Source organism: Protopterus annectens, chromosome 2.part1, assembly GCF_019279795.1.
Source record: "Protopterus annectens isolate FY-2018-M chromosome 2.part1, PAN1.0, whole genome shotgun sequence".
In the NCBI taxonomy this organism is placed as follows: Eukaryota; Metazoa; Chordata; order Ceratodontiformes; family Protopteridae; genus Protopterus; species Protopterus annectens.
Window position 1 is genome coordinate 970,901,279 of NC_056729.1, and position 13,099 is coordinate 970,914,377.

A 13,099-nucleotide genomic window follows, 5' to 3' on the forward strand; every position below is an offset into this window, starting at 1 on the left:
CAGTATGCCCTCTGAATACTAGCAAACATGCACCCGAAAAACAAAAAATAAGAATGTAGCTCTGAAACAATATTACTAAAAAATAATATAAAAATATACATTTGCCTATCTTACAAGAAATTCCAATAGCAGCTGATCTTCTGGGTGTTGGTGGGAAGGTGTTCAGATCCATCAAGAATGGACCTGTAGTAGACTGATACAGTACAAAAACGTGCTATATCTATCTATAAGGACTTTCCCTAATGGGTCAGTGTCTGGGTTGAATCAAATCACAAACAGTGTCGCTAGTGTAAAAGGAGCCAAAGGATTGTGCTAGACCAGAAGCTTGGATGACTGAGCCCTGGACAGCAGACTTCCCAAATGCTGTCTGAGTATTTGAACTATGGTCAGATGGTCAGGGCAATGCATGACAAAGACAAAGGTGTGCACACTGGGTCAAGTGACAAAAGCAAACATATCTGAAACATGAATACACTTGAAACAAACACCAGAGGCAGCCATTCTCCTAGTGGTATGGGCTTTGTATATATATATATATATATATATATATATATATATATATATATATATATATATATTTTTTTTTTTACAGTTGTTAATTCACTTGGAAATCATCTCCCTGTGGCAAAGGAGGTGAAGAAATGATCTGCTGTTGTGAACTTGTGTACTCTGCAAAAAACAGCTAAGCTGACACTGCATGCTTAAAGTACAAAAGACTCTTTCTTGGTTTCTGCTATTACCATTAAAACTGGAAAATGGATGGACTGACTCAGGGAAACCTGCGAAACCACCCTTACACGAAAGCGTGGGCTTATCATGAGGGGTAAGCTAATCATGTGAAAGCACGCATAAGGTGTCCTGCAAGAGGACCATAAACTCTCAAATGGGATGTACAGAAGTGAGAGCCACCAGGAATTGATCCTTGAAACAAACTTCAACTCTGCAGAGCCAGCAGGTACAAACTGTGTTTGAGCAAACTTGTTTACCATGAACTTCAAATTTCACGGGTGGATGGGTTACTTATAACAGGACTGAGATGTAGCATACCTTAAGAACTGCTTGGCAAGACAATGCTAGGCTCCAACTCTGTTCTCAAAAACATCATGACATACATAAATTGCTGGCACATTCACCATGACCAAGGACTAACTGACAATTAGACCACACACATGACTGAGCAAGGTCAATGTCATCTTCAAAGAAAATAAATATGGCAACAGAGGGTACTGCCGTACAGGGAGTTAGGAACCTTTTCCACATGGAAGCAGAAGACTATCAAGTGAAATATTTCCTACCAGCAATAATCACTTCCCAGACTCCACCGACATGTCTGGCAAAATAATAGGTTCTATGCAAAAAAAGTCAGCTTTTGTGCTGTAGCTGGTTAGCCCTTCTGTGGGGAGACATCCTTGGTTACGACCAAGAATGGTTTCTGCATCGCTAGGGCCTTAAATCAAACACAGTCTAGGCAGCCTTAGGATGAAGAAATGTCTTTTGGTCTTTCTTCCATGAATTTCAGGTGCAGGAATGGTAGGAAGGTGCGTATGAATCACCAGTGCCATAAAAGGGAGAACTGCAGCCAGCCCCCCCACCACCACAACCACAATGTCTTGCTTCACAAAGCATGACTGTGTTCTCTCAGGTGGCAAACAGGTCAATCTCTGGAGTACTTCACTTCTAGAAGATAATGACAAGACAAAACCTCTGAATTTGCAGTTCCATGAGAGAACTAAAGGCCAGGTACAGAGTATGCTATAGCTTGTTAACATTCCTGGGGATGTGACCCACTAAAAGATGCATGCCCTTGTCTATGCTGCAATGCCAAATAAGCAGTGCTTCTTTGCATGCGGTAAACGGCTTTGTGCTCGCTTCCCAGTTTAAAGACTACATGATGGACTTATTGTCTGACTAGAAGAGGAAAGGCCCTGGAAGTAAATGTTCATCTCCAGCTTTAAAAATAAGCACACTGCTCAGATCTGCATTTGGTTTATGTCAACTGGCTCTAGAAGGTTGGCTTCCTGACTTACAAGTGAAGCACCATGATCAAGACCAGTGATACGCTCAGCTACAGAAAGGGTTAATATACCAACAGACTGAAGGAAACTGTTTACCTCTCTGGGACATGGTGACAAAAGTCCAACACTAAACAAATGTCTGTAAGCACATGGTGACTCTGAAACCACTGATACCATACAGCTTACTGTAAAATCTGCCTTTTCAGATTCGCAAATGTTATCATGAAGACTGTGGATGCCATCAAGCACAAAAAACATGAAAGAACCCATGGCTTGACCTGTTTAACAACCTCACCCACAAATTTCTCTATTAGAAGTGTAAGTGGTTGTTTAGCAGCAATGTGATGAGATGCTTTGATCTATGGAATATCCATGCTGAAGCAAAGAGGACAAATATGAGTTAGCACTGGGATGCTTATTGTGGTGATCTGCCCACTATGGTGGTAGCCTGTAATAGGCATTAGTCTTTTCTGGGGGGAGACTCATGGTGACTCGAAGTTGCTAAACTGGTGTCTCTAAAGGGAGTCATCCAGGGATGGGATGATACTAAGCTCCTTCCACAGAAACTGTGTTTCTGTGAGAGGGAAATGGGGACAAGACATCAGTCCAAAGTACTACTCATCAGCCTGACAGCACCTCCAAAAAAGGGCTTCCTGGAGGGGACATGGGGGTGGCCTCTTTATTCTTGTCCATCTCAGAGGCAGTTATGCTATGTCTAGGAGAAGGCAAACCACAACCCTGCTCTTTAAGGACATGAACTTGTACACCTGCAAGTGTGTGATGCACTGGAACTTGGCATCATGGATAAGGAATCGGTGCTAAATTGCATGCTAGCCAAAGGAAGCCCAGAGTCAAAAAAGGCATACATCTAACTTGCTAATAATACAATCCTAAATGCAAGTCTCAAGTCCTATCAAACATCTAACAACTGCTTGACCCCTAGCCCTCAATGGGTTGACCAAGTAGTCCCTCCATGATTATGCCTTGCTGGTCAGTGCTGGTCTGAAGGCCACAGTCAGGATTACAGTGCTACTCTTGAGTACCCAACAACTGAACATATGACCCAAGGGACAGAACTCCAGGATCAGGTTGGGTGACCAAGACCCTCAGTCGACCATTTGGAGACTGGTTGGCACAAGAACCTCTGGAAGCATCTTCCCATGTCTACTCTGCCCATAATGTCTTTCAATGAAGATAAGGACCAGCTTAAGATCAAGTCCTCACTAGCAGAGGGTGAAACATCTAATGGGCTTGAAGGGATACAGCAGAACATTGGACCACTCATCTTACCCTAAGAGGGTTCAAGCCTGGACCTGGACTTGAGCATTTGCCCTTATGGTCATGCTCTGACACATGGCAAGTTAATCAATCTCCATGTGTACAGCCTTTGACCGCTAACATCACTGTGAAGTGAACCAACAACCTTTCCTAGCTTAGAAGTTGAGTAGCTGGAGTAAATCTGTGGCAGATGTGGCAATTATCAAAACTGTGCTACTCCATGAAAAAGTACAAGCAATACCAGCGCATCTTGGCTGGTAATTCGATGGCCACATGGGCACTTACAAGGACAAAGATATGACTTGTACATGTATCAAAACAAACAAAAGATCTGACCTTATCTGCATCCAAAAAAAAAAAAAAAACAGCAGGCTCCAGGTATAGAAGCTCATTATGCCATGGCATTTACCAACCATATGCACAGACAGCCCCAAATACTGGACTTTTCTGAAAAAAAAAATCCAGATTGCTGATTGGACTGATGAAGTAATACCCAATACAGGACCACCAGGAATGGTTCTCATAGCTTGACCCAATGCACCTGAAAAAAAGCCAGACCTATGTTATAGGGATAGAACAACTGCCTGGACCTCTGGTGACCTGAGATCAATTATGACTTGGGTGTCAGATGGTTAGCTACTGCAGGGAAAAATGAATGGCCTGTTTGCTTTCATTGCGGATGAGGTGAAATGGGGAGTAACAATTAGCAGTGACTAGAAGTTAGCTCCAAAGGTGTGTACTCTCACTGAAGAGAAGATATGAAGCCTATCACAGTGGCACAACATAGAACTTACACAATTACATTCTGCATGTTCTCTACAGTATGGTGAACAACACATGCTCCTCTACACAAAAGTATACAAGTGGGGGAATGACAACCTAAAAAAATTATGTCTCTCCCAGTGTGATGGACCACTATGATTTGATCAACTAGGTCTAATAAAACAGAAAATTAGACCTGAAGGTTGAGCAGGGAGGACCAATAAAGAATTTTACAAAGCTTTGAAGACAGCTTGATATTTCTATTGGGGACTCTTGTTACCAGTGCAAATTTATTTTCACAAATACTGTAAAGCAGGTCATTATATCTTACGAGGTATAAAACAATAAAATACTGTAAACAATAAAACAGTAGTGAATTAAAAGCAGTGGTTTCATAGAACAAGCCCTATACAACATATTGTGCATGCCATATATACAGAATATCAACATATTCATATGTCTTAACTGGGAAGTGCTTAATTCAATACATAAATATCAAGTAAGTTTATTTTTGTTTGAAAACAGTGTCATACCCTAATATGGATAAAATGAATATACATCTGCTTGGAAATAATGTCTGTTTAGGAGACTTCATTAAAAAGAACCTTAAAACATCTGGAGTAAAATAAATAACAGTTAGAAGTAGCAGCTATCGTTTTGCCCTCTTTGCTGGTGTTTCATCCATTTTCTGTTGCCCCCGTGTTCTCAGTGGCGAGGGGCTGGCTTCCCTCTTCCGTCCTTGTTTAGCACCTGATGCAGGCTGAACCTTTGACCTGAATCAAAACAAAATGAAACAGTAATTTACATTTAAAAATATGTATAGCTAAGAAAACTTTCATTTGGAATGTCTGAATTTGGCTGGCAGTTACTTGGGAGAAAAAGAACCTGCCCACAGTGAAAGATGTTTCTTCTCTCCTGGCAGTAACACAGAAATTGCATTTCATTTGGGAAGGGGACGTTCATGTTTAAATTAGATTCCGTCAGTCAGTTAAAATGAAAAGTTATATTTTACTATATGTGTGACCCGAAAGAAAGACAAAAGGGATAAAGGGGCATACAAAGACTGCATTAAAAAAAGGACTGCACAAGAAATGTCTTCATAAATTCATCCTAAAACAAAATAAGCTATGACTGACAGCTAACTTAGCAACTCTACCTTGCTACTTACTTTTTTAGAATGTGATTCAATAGTCTGTACAACGTTCAGAGGTGAGCAATCACCTGAAAGCATATGCATTTCACTTTTACTTTCAATTTTTTATTGGTTTTAGTACTGAAAATAACCACAGACAAACTACTTAATTTCAGATGTAAACAGAAAAATGTTGAAAACTTAGTAAAATATTTTTTTTTAACTGCATTGGATGTGGTAACAAAAAACTAAGTAATTATCCTAGCAGTTAGATTGTGACAGGGACAGCACTCCTCAGCACAAATCCTTCAAAAGTCCATAGTTCCTGCACAGGTCTATATTAGATAAACGAAAGTTTATCTTACTGAACGCTGACATTATCGAAAATCCCGGAACTTGAAACTGCAATTGTGGGGGGCTGCGCCCTCCACACCCCCTGCTAAATATATATTCCAACTTCGAGATTGCACTACACTGAGGAAAGGGCAAATATTCCCATCTTCACTGTACTGCGATCTCACAATTCCAGTTTCGGGTTCCGGGATTTTCACTTGTGTTAGCATTCGGTAAGATAAACATTTGTTTATCTAATATAGACCCTTCCTGCACTCAGGGTACATGTGCTCCTCACTGGTATACACTGCGGTACATATGAGTCGGATTAGGAAGGCATGCTCAGCCCTGTGGTATCTAATTCTATCTCATCCAGTACTAGTCGGCAACATCTGAAAAGCACACATGCTCAGGTTTAAAACATATAACTGTTATACTTAAAACAATAAGACAACCAAGGCGGAGTAGGAACCAGCCATTAACAGAAGGAGGGAACAACCAATGCTGAAGGCACTATTAACACCAGCAGATATGGTGAGTACTTGCTTAACTAAACTAGACAGAAACTAACATTAGTCTAGACCAGAAGGAACTGTAAATCAAAACAAATTCTGTTTTATGAGCAGCTACAGGTAAACTCAACTGGAGAGTACCGACATTTGCAATCTGTATGGACTTCTGCAAAGCCTCTGACTGTTCCACACATGATAAGGAAACTGGAGAATTTGGGGTAGGACCAAGTCTGAGGAAGTGGACAGCAGTATGCATGAAATGTAAGCCAGAAGAGCACTGAGGTGAGAGGGAAATGCTACAAATTAGAGGAAGTGACAAGTGGAGTACGACAATGGTCTGTCTTGGGTTCAGTATTCCTGAGAGTGCTTGCATTACACACATCTGAGGGAAGAGAGAACAGAATCAGTCTTTTTGCTAATGACTCAAAGGTGCATCACTAAAGGACAGGGCTAACCGTAGGAATGGAGTCTGTGGACTATTTTGGTGTGGCCCCTCAAGCTGACCTCCTCCACCTAAAACCCCAAAAGTCCCTCGATACTGGCGTCTTCGACTTTAGTCTAGGTCATATTAGACATCAGGAATATATGTTACTACTGCACATTAACAACAAAATATGTTTATTTATGAGCTTATATTTCATTATAAGACATGCTGAGACAGAAGTACAAGTTGGACTCCTGGATTATTACCAGATCCAACATAACTTGTTAATTCCTCTTCCTTCATGGGGTGCCAGTCATATCCCATGCTTGCTCTGAATGGTTGGAGTTCTTTACACAGTTAATTCTCATACTATGTAACTGTTAACTTGATTCCACAAAACCACATAAAACTACTGAACTTCCTTAGAATGTTCAGTGATAATTGCAAACATCTATCGCCTCTCCTTAGAAATGGCATTACTCACACACTGTCCTCAACTTACAACTAGTTCTGAAAGTTTATCTTTCTGTGTTTGTTTGTTAAACTGAGTAACTGGCCTAATATAGGCAGAATTTTTGCAGCCACATCACAGGTCACAAGAAAAACAGAAAGAATTACATGCAGGGGATAATTTAGATTGGACACCAAGCACCATATTTTGGCAGATGGAAGGGAATCAAAATAACTTAAAATACACATGGATGTAGGGACAAACATACACACAATCACAACACTTTGTTCAACTTTCTGTAGTACCCCCCCCCCCCCCAAAAAAAAAAAAAAAAACTCTTCCATAATGTGGTCCAACTATTTTTTTTTTAGCTTTAAGTTTCTGCTTAACCCTTCTGTTTTGCATGTGACTCAAAATGAGGCACCTCTGAAGTACATTTATGAGTCAAACTGTTTCTGGTTTTGTTTTCCTGCTTTCAGTCAAGTGAATCACTTTTCTATTCACCTTTGCCTCCCCTCACCGCTGAGCATATACACCTCATGTTTCACTTTGCTGGGATTATCTGGCACCCCTCACTGACTGCAACAAGCACTCCTCTGCCATACAGATGGACTGATAACATTCTGTCACAAGTCCTAGTGATGAGAAGTTACCTGGTATCACAGTAGCTATTGTTTTTATTGTTACATTATTATTATCATCATTATTATGCTGATCAGTGCTTGTTTTCCTGTACTCTGAGACCAACTACTGCAGTTATTTCTTGTATTTGTATTTATCACCAACTACTCACAAACCTAGCATCAGCATGAGAAAAAAAAGAAAAAAGCAGAGGATCTCAAGCAGCCTTCCAATTAAGCCTGGTCTTATCATCTTCCAAAACTAAGTGGTTAATTTGACCAGATTTGGGATGAAAACCCCACTGAACACTGAGTAACTGCACTTGACCACTATGGGAGCATAAGCAGCTAACACTGTGAGCCACTGACCGAGTGTAAAGAGTAGAGTTGTGCAAGTAAAACTTAACAGTAGATGTTCAAATGATCACTGCAGCAATAGTCTTAGCTATATGGGTTATATTTTGCCACTGATATAACAGCCAATAGCCACTTACCTTCCAAAGGTTTAGGGCACCTTCCATGCGTCCAATTAGACAGCTCACGCTGAGGTGACTAAAACACAAGTTTGGGCACAAAGCCCTTCACAGGCTTCCTGCCAGCAGAGAGATGGAGACTGAGCCCTAAAAGGGCAATGTTAGGAACAACATAAAATAAATGTCCGCACTCTGGAATAAAAAAAAACAAAACAAACCAAAAACAAGGGGGATGGAGGGAGGGAGTGGTTACTGCAGCGATGATCATTTGACCATCTACTACTATGGTAAATTTTACTTACACAACTGTACTACGTTCATCATATTGACCATTGCTGCACCAGCCTTAGTTATATGGGTAGTTTACCTTAGCTAACTACATTTCAGATGTGGAAGGAGAAAAGTTCAGGAACCCCTGGAGAAAGGTCCTTGCAAAGTTTGACCTGGACCTAGAGAATGGAATCAAGCTTAGAGTGCTTTGTAAAAGTATGTACAGAGGACAAAGTAGCAGCCTCTAGAATACTTCTAGAATCCAACCCTTTCCAAAAAGCCATAAATGAAGCTAAGCCACTGGCAGAGTGGACCTTGTCCCCCCGGAATAATTTTGTTATGGTGAGTATAAAAAGAAGTTATGTTCTTACCATAACGTTCCATGTGGAGTGTTCATCTCGCCTTTGTTCTTACACATGGGTGTCGGAGCCGATCCTCGGCTCCAAGTCGGCCGCTTAGCAAAGCTCTGCATCCAGAAGAAGCTCGAGACCAACCTATCTCCCACAATTCCCTCTGCCTTTACCTCAGATCTAGTTTGCAAAACACCAGATCCAGCACAATAAGGTAACATCCATATATACATATACACAATGAGCGTAGCTCAAACTAGTAGCACAGGAAAGAGAGAGAGAGACCAGTAGCAGGAGATAAACAGACCAGACATCTAAACTGGATGTTCTTCCTGACCTGAGGGTGGGAATGTAAGAACAAAGGCGAGATGAACACTCCACATGGAACGTTATGGTAAGAACATAACTTCTTTATGTGAGAGTGTTCAATCTCGCCATTTGTTCTTACACATGGGTAGCGTCCCTAGCTCCGTAACCCTGAGAGACTCACGGAAGAACGTTCCTGAGCACAGTGGAACCAAAGGATGCTCTGTCCTTGGAAATTCTATCCACTTTATAATGAGTGATGAACGTATGTGGTTTAGACCAAGTGGCGGCCGCACAAATAGTGTCCAAAGGTAGGTGGGCCGCATGAGCCAAAGATGTGGAAACTGATCTAGTAGAATGTCCTTTCGGTTTGGTGGGCAAACTTTGATTAGCAGCAGCATAAACAAAGGTAATACAATCAGATAGCCATTTGGAGAGAGTACGCTTCGTCACTGCCATGCCCTTTTTGTTGTCCGCAAAGGCTATAAAGAGCTGGTCTGCTTTTCTATGATCTTTCGTTCTATCTAGATAGAATCTGAGTTGTCTATGAACATCCAACTTGTGCAACATATATTCCAGCTTATTGGAATGATTTTTGAAAAATGTGGGAAGTTCGATGGATTGATTAAAGTTGTTGACTGAGCAAACCTTAGGGAGGAAAGAGGGGTTGGTGCGTAAAGATACCCTGTCCGGGTGAAAAATTAAATATGGCTGTTTAATGGAAAGAGCTTGAAGTTCCGACACTCGTCTGGCTGAAGTGATAGCTACTAGAAAGAGTTTTCCAGGACAAGAATTTTAATGAACAGGAAGAGGCTGGTTCAAAAGGTGGTAACATCAGCTGAGATAAGAGGAGGTTTAGATTCCACAGAGCTGTAGGAAACTTGACTGGTGGTCTAAGATGAAAGGATCCTTTCAAAAAGGCTTTACAAAGCCTATGAGCCATAATAGGAGCTCCATTCTCTCCTACATGAAAGTTAGAAATAGCAGCCAACTGAACCCTCAAGGTGGCAGTAGAAGCTCCTTGGTGAAACAGTATGGATAGGAACTCTAAAACTTTGTTTAGTGGGGCTATTAAGGGATCTAAATGCTGTGCAGTAGCCCAGTGAACAAAACGTTTCCACTTACTAGTGTAAATTTTAGTAGTGGAAGCCTTATGGGAGGCTACTAGAATGTCTTGAACCGCCGGAGAGAGAAGATCAGACCTGGCTAAGAAGGGAAGCGGAGCAGCCAAGCTGCTAACCTGAGGGACAGGAGCGACGGGTGGGGAGCTCCTGACGAATGAGTCAGTAGGTCCGGCACCGGGTCCAGGATCCAGGGCTCCCGTATTTGGTGTGCTTGAAGAAAGGGAAACCAAATTTGACGAGGCCAGAATGGGGCAATGAGAATTACAGTCCTTTCTAGATCCTTGGCTTTCCGGAGAAATCTCGGTATCAGAGGTATAGGGGGAAAAGCGTACAGGAGACCCGGGGGCCAATCGTGAATCAGAGCGTCCCTGGGGACATCCCCTGGAGGGGGTAACAGGGCAAAGTAGCTTCTGCATTTGGCATTCATTGGAGACGCAAACAGATCGCAGCAAGGCTGGCCCCACTTGCGGAAAATCATTTCCGCTATTGTCTGATTGAGGGACCACTCGTGAGGTAAAAGGATGGCTCTGCTCAACCTGTCCGCTATAACGTTGGATAACCCCGGGATGTGCGTTGCTATCAGAAAGCGACCCGTGGACTCTGCCCATTGCCAAATTCTCATGGCCTCTCTGCATAACTGGTAAGACTTGGTTCCCCCTTGTTTGTTTATGTACCAAACTACGGACATGTTGTCTGTTTGAACTGCAATGGTCCCTAGAGGTAGAAGGGAGGAAAAGTGTTGCAACGCTAGAAACACTGCCCTCATCTCCAGGACATTGATGTGCAGGTTGTAATCTAGATTGGTCCATTCGCCTTGGACTGTCTGTCTGTGAAAGATGCCCCCCCCCACCCTTATCAGGGACGCGTCCGTGGTCACTGTGGCTGTTGGTGTGGGTAACACAAACGGTCGGCCACCGATGAGATTGCAATTCTGTAACCACCAAGACAGGTGTGCTTTGCAGGTGTTTGTAATGTGAATTTCGTGTGTCAGCGGTAACTGTTGGAACGACCATTGTGCGAACAGCAGCCATTGGAGAACTCTCATGTGTAGTCTTCCGAAGGGAATTGCAATGAGGGAAGCTGACATGAGTCCCAAGACTTTCAGAACTAGTTTGGCTGGGGATTTCTTGGACAACAGTAGAAGAGATATGTGTTTTTGTAGGGAAGCTATTCTTGTGGGGGGAGTCTTAGAAGCAAGGAACGGGTGTCCAGATCTGCCCCTATAAATGAAATATGCTGTGATGGCTGTAAGGCAGATTTTTCGAAATTTATCGAAATCCCTAACTGAACACAAAGGTTGAGTGTGTAGTCCCTGGCCTGTATCAGTCGACGCTCGGTGGTGGCGGTAAGGAGCCAGTCGTCCAGATACGGAAACACCCGGAATCCTAGGCGTCTCAAGTGGGACGCTATCACTGCCATGCATTTGGTGAAAACCCTGGGGGCTGAGGTTAGACCAAAGGGCAGGGCCCGAAACTGAAAGTGGCTGGCTCCCAGCTGGAAGCGCAGGTGATCTCTGGACGCTCTGGCCATTTTGATGTGGTAGTATGCGTCCTTGAGATCTACTGAGCACATCCAGTCGTCCTTCTGCAAGAAGGGAAGGATCGATTGAAGCGTGACCATCCGGAACTTTTCTTTCTTCACAAAGGTATTGAGATTGCTTAGGTCTAGAATTGGTCTCCAGTCCCCTGTCTTTTTTGAAACTAAAAAGAACCTTGAGTAAGTTCCGAATCCTCTTTGGTCCGCCGGGACTGGTTGGATGACTCTTTTTTCTAGCAGCTTTGAAATTTCCATAGCTGCAGGTTCTCGCAGATGGGGCGGTACATCTGGGAATCTTTTCTGTGGTAACGTGGGAAGAAGAAATGGAATTTTGTAACCTCTGGTAATAATGCTTTTTACCCATCTGTCTGAGGTAAGATTTTGCCAGGCCTGAGGGTATAAAGCTAAGCGACCCCCGACTGCCTCCAGAGCAGAACAGTCGGGCCTCCATTCAGGAGTGCTGGAAAGGCTTCCCAGGGATAGTATCCCTGTCGCCTTGGTTCTGCGGACCCCCTCTGCCGCCAGGGCGACGTCTTCCACCTCTGCCCCCCCCTCTGCCTCTGGAGAGGGCATCACCCTGTGTGCTAGGGAGAGAACCCTGGGGTTTACGAAACCACATTTTCCCACCTCGTTGCCCTTTGGGGTATGGTCTGGATGGGGTGGAAAAACAGACTCCGACAGCAGACAGTGTCTTTCCCTCTTGCTCACACCGGGTAAGGGTCTCCTTTACTTTAGGGCCAAAGAGAGTGGCACCATCAAAGGGGGTGTTAGTAAAGGAAGACTTGAAGGCTTCCGCAAAGGAGCATAGGCGCATCCAGGATTGTCTACGAAGAGCAATCGCTGAAGCCGCAGCCCTACTCGATCCTTCGGCTGCATACGAGATGAGCCTCATGGACGAGTTTACAATAGATGTAAGGGTATTGAGCTGTTCTGTAACCTTATCCGAGACAGCAGCATCTGTAGTACCCTGGAGGGTATCTCCCAACTCTCTGACTAGATCCCTCTGTAAACGTGTGAAATGTGTCAAATAGTTCAGCGATCGCACGGAAAAAGTCGCTGAACTGAAAATGCGCTTCCCATATCTGTCCATGGTCCTAGAATCTCTGTTAGGCGGATGGACAGACGAGGAAGATTCGGACATCTCCTTTTTCGTGGCAGCTGCCACCACCATAGCGTCCACTGGAACTCCCTTTGTGAGGTATGCCTTATCCTGAGGGGCCGTAATATACTTATTAGGCTTTCTGGGAACTGGCTCCACTGTGTCAGGTGTCTCCCACACCCTTCGAGCGATTAAATCCATTAACTCGTCGAAGGGCGGAGTGACCCAGGAGGAAGAAGGGCGAGCACCGAATGCCTTCAGCAAGACTGACTCATCCTCAGAAGGGGGAAGGGCTTGCCAATCACCTCTCTGCTTTAGGATCTCCAGGATGTCAGAGAAGGAGACATCCTCCGAGGGTGATTTTGGGGACCCTTCTGACTCATCTAAGTCAGTGTCTGATGTTAAGGACTCTTG

The 13,099-nt window shown here is 43.4% G+C and overlaps 1 protein-coding gene across 1 annotated transcript in view; it reads right to left on the reverse strand.

Moving 5' to 3' along the window:
- Window positions 1-565: 565 nt before the first annotated feature.
- The window catches only part of BOD1L1 (biorientation of chromosomes in cell division 1 like 1), a 2,284,811-nt gene continuing 2,272,277 nt past the window's right edge, over window positions 566-13,099 (reverse strand). The window contains exon 13 of the mRNA XM_044062584.1: window positions 566-4,828. Coding sequence (XP_043918519.1) covers window positions 4,705-4,828 — 124 coding nt within the window. The 3' untranslated portion in view covers window positions 566-4,704. The remainder of the gene's footprint in view (window positions 4,829-13,099) is intronic.